General features: G+C 55.3%; 1 protein-coding gene across 1 annotated transcript in view; it reads left to right on the plus strand.

The window, feature by feature from the left end:
• Nucleotides 1-3,702, plus strand: part of TRIT1 (tRNA isopentenyltransferase 1) — an 18,151-nt gene that overhangs the window by 12,160 nt on the left and 2,289 nt on the right. Inside the window, exons 9-10 of the mRNA XM_057383761.1 lie at nt 1,300-1,409; nt 1,697-1,814. Coding sequence (XP_057239744.1) covers nt 1,300-1,409; nt 1,697-1,814 — 228 coding nt within the window. The remainder of the gene's footprint in view (nt 1-1,299; nt 1,410-1,696; nt 1,815-3,702) is intronic.

Below are 3,702 nucleotides of genomic sequence, written 5' to 3' on the forward strand. Positions count from 1 at the left end.
GTTTGTGGGCACAGCAATAAAACCAGCACCTGCTGGTGACTGGCACGTGGAGCCTTTGATGGCTTTGTCCGAGCAGGGACAGCCAGGTGAGCCATGGAGAGCAGCCAGCTCAGCCAGGGAGCAGCTGCTTCAGCCAGGTGCCCCGTGCCCTGGCACTGAGCCAGGGGTGGCCAGAGGGGTGGCTGTGAAACTGTCCCATCAGTAAAACATCCCCCACCATGTCCTGCTGCCAGGAACGGGGAGCATCAACCCCTGTCCCATCAGTAAAACATCCCCCACCACATCCTGCTGCCAGGAATGGGGAGTATCAACCCCTGTCCCATCAGTAAAACATCCCCCACCATGTCCTGCTGCCAAGAACCAGGAGTATCAACCCCTCCATAATCAATGCCAGCTCCAAGTGGGATCTGCATGCTCACATCTCTCACCCAGGCTCCGTGCTGTGGTGGCTCCATGCCTGGATGTGCAGCCCTTTCATCCTGCAGCAGGTGCCCCGTGCCCTGGCACTGGGCTAGGGGTGGCCAGAGGGGTGGCTGTGAACCTGTCCCATCAGTAAAACATCCCCCACCATCCTGTCCCATCAGTAAAACATCCCCCACCATGTCCTGCTGCCAGGAACGGGGAGCATCACCCCCAGCTCTGTGCTGTGGTGGCTCCGTGCCTGGATGTGCAACCCTTTCATCCTGCCAGCCTCCCGTGCCCATGGCTGGGGTGAGGTGCTGGTTGTTGTGCCAGGCTGCTGGCATGTTCRCATTCCAGAACACTCTCCCGAGGGCAGCCAGCTGTGAAGATGCATCCTTGAGTCCTGAAATGTTCCTGCTGCTGCAGGTTTGGCTCTGGAGAAAATTTTTGCTCTGGAGAGGATTTTAGGTCTGGAGATGATTTTGGCTCTGGAGAGGGTTTTGGCTCTGGAGAGGATTTTGGCCATGAGGAGGGTTTTGGCCCTGGAGAGGATTTTGGCTCTGGAGTGGATTTTGACTCTGGAGAAGATTTTAGCTCTGGAGAGGGTTTTTACTCTGGGAGATGATTTTGGCTCTGGAGAGAGTTTTGGCTGTGGAAAGGATTTTAGCTCTGGAGAGGGTTTTGGCTCTGGAGATGATTTGGACTCTGGAGAAGATTTTCACTCTGGAGATGGTTTTGTCTCTGGATTTTGGCTCTGGGGAGGATTTTGGCTCTGGAGAGCCCAGTGCTGTCAGCTCCTGAATGCTGATAGGAAAAAGCAGCTCCCTCTGCTCTGGGGGTGYTGGGAGGGTCTGCTGGGGGTTCCTGGTGCTCACCTCCCTCTCTGTGTCCCTGTAGGGCCTGGGCCCAACGTGCCCCCGGTTTATGGCCTGGAAGTGTCMGATCTGCAGCGGTGGGACCAGGATGTGCTGAAACCAGCACTGGAGATCGTGGAGAGCTTCATCCAGGTACTGGGGCTGGCACAGGAGAGGTGTCTGGTGGCTTCTCTGTGCTCTCACTGGGCACTCAGTGTCTCCCTTGAGCAGGGCTGGCTGTTCCCATGCCCAGCCTTGGCGTTTCCTTGCAGTTTTRTTGTCTCAGATGAACGTTTTTCCCRATKCCYAGCTYGGTAAAACTCCAATATCTGCCCTGCCAACCTCAGTGTCTGAGTTTGGCGAGTTCACACCCACAAAAGTGAACACAGACAGGCAGATTTTCATGGCAGAAATTATCTGAGGCATTGTTTGATCTCCAGGGACGTAAGCCCCCGGCAGAGCCGCTGAGGATGGAGCACGACGAGAAGGAGAACAAGAGGAGCCATCGCGTGTGCGAGCTCTGTGACAGACTGATCATCGGGGACAGGGAATGGGCAGGTAGGGCACAGGAGAGAGGGGCAGGAGGGCACCTGGGGACAGGGAATGGGCAGGTTGGAGCCGGGGAGGGGACAGGAGGGCATCAGGGGACAGGGAATGGGCAGGTGGGACCCAGGGAGGGAACAGGGAATGGGCAGGTAGGAGCTGGGGAGGGGACAGGAGGGCACCTGGGGACAGGGAATGGGCAAGTAGGACCCAGAAAGGGGGCAGGGAATGGGCAGGGAGGGCACAGAGAGGGGCAGGAGGACACCTGGGGACAGGGAATGGGAAGGTAGGGCAAAGGGAGGGGACAGGAGGGCATCTGGGGATAGGGAATGGGCATGAAGGACCCAGAAAGGGGGCAGGAGGGCACCTGGGGACAGAAATGGGTAGGTTGGACCCAGCCAGGGGACAGGGAATGGGCAGATAGGACCCAGCCAGGGGGCAGGAGGGCATCTGGGAGGGGACAGGAGGGCACCTGGGGACAGGGAATGGGCAGGTGGGACCCAGGGAGGGGACAGGAGGGCACCTGGGAGGGGGCAGGAGGGCACCTGGGGACAGGGAATGGGCAGGTGGGCCCAGAGAGGGGACAGGGAATGGGCAGGTAGGACCCAGAAAGGGGACAGGAGGGCACCTGGCAGGGCTGTGGTGACATGGAGGGACACAGCCACTCCCCTGTGACCCCGTGACCCTCTCAGCTCGTGATCCCAGCCCTGCAAGGGTTGTTTGCCAGCYCAGAGGGGTTGCAGGAGCTGTGCCACAGGAACCATCTGTCAGGATTCCCCCCTTCCCCTGCACCCAGTGAGCTCAGAGGGCATCACACCAGGGAGCTGCATGTGGCATCRAGCTCAGAGCTGCTGGGTTTAGTCAGGTCCTTCACAACGCTCTGGATGCTTCCTCAAAAAGCACAGAACAAATCTAAAATTCTGCTGTGTAAATGGAWTTTTTCTTGATATTTTTAATAGTTCAGTTTTGCTCCAATATTTCCTATTTGTGTGCTGTTTTTTTTTTCTTTTCAAACTATTCCTAGCTGTAATAGTAATAGAAAGGGATTTTCTATTTTCAATAGACTTACTTTAAAAGAGCTCAGCTGGAATCAGATTAAGTCAGTGAATTTATCTGTGCTGGGAGGCTCATGCTGAGAGCCAGAAACAAAAAGTAGTGGAGAAACTGGCTGAAAGAGATGGAACTGGTAAATCTCCATGTGCTGCCCAAATGCAGGGCCGTGGTTTAACCCCAGCTGCACCCAAGCCCCCACTCTGCCTCTGGGAGGGAGATTTGGAAGSGTAAAAGTGAGAAAATTTGGRRGTTGAKTTGAAGTTTARTGGAGAAAGCAGAGCAAAGYAAGGAATTAATTCAGTGTTTGCCATGGTTGGGCAGATGGTCAGCCATCCCTGGAGAGCTGGGCTGCATCACCTCTGAGGATGATTTGGGAAGGCAAACTGCATCATCCCAATATCCCCCTTTTCCTCCTCCCTCCCCCTAGGAAGCATCTGGAATATCCTTGAGTGTCCCCTCAAACCCCCTGTGCACCCCCAGCCCTCTCTGTGCTACCATGAGGAGCAAAAAAGGCCTTGACTGCATTCCAGGACTCCTCAGCAAAACCAAAACATCCCTGAATTATCATTTCTGTGCTCAGCACCGATCCAAACACAGCTCCAGAGCAGCTACCRGGGGAAAAATCAACTCTGSCCCAGCCAAAACCAGCCCAGGCAGACACAGCACTGAGATAAACTGCCCTGGTGGTGGCTTTGAAGGAGTTGCTTATTCCTTGCTGAGCTGGGGAAGTGCTGGAAGCAAAGAGGAGGAGGTTCCTTGCAGTGAGATCAGTAAAATGCAGTTATTATTAATTTCATGGTCCAAATTCTGGGTGTTCCTTGTGCCTGCAGAATGAACAGGAAGGTGAAAC

The sequence above is a fragment of the Malurus melanocephalus genome, unplaced genomic scaffold (assembly GCF_030028575.1).
Source record: "Malurus melanocephalus ecotype Western Australia unplaced genomic scaffold, MMel_1.1 scaffold_658, whole genome shotgun sequence".
Classification (NCBI taxonomy): domain Eukaryota; kingdom Metazoa; phylum Chordata; class Aves; order Passeriformes; family Maluridae; genus Malurus; species Malurus melanocephalus.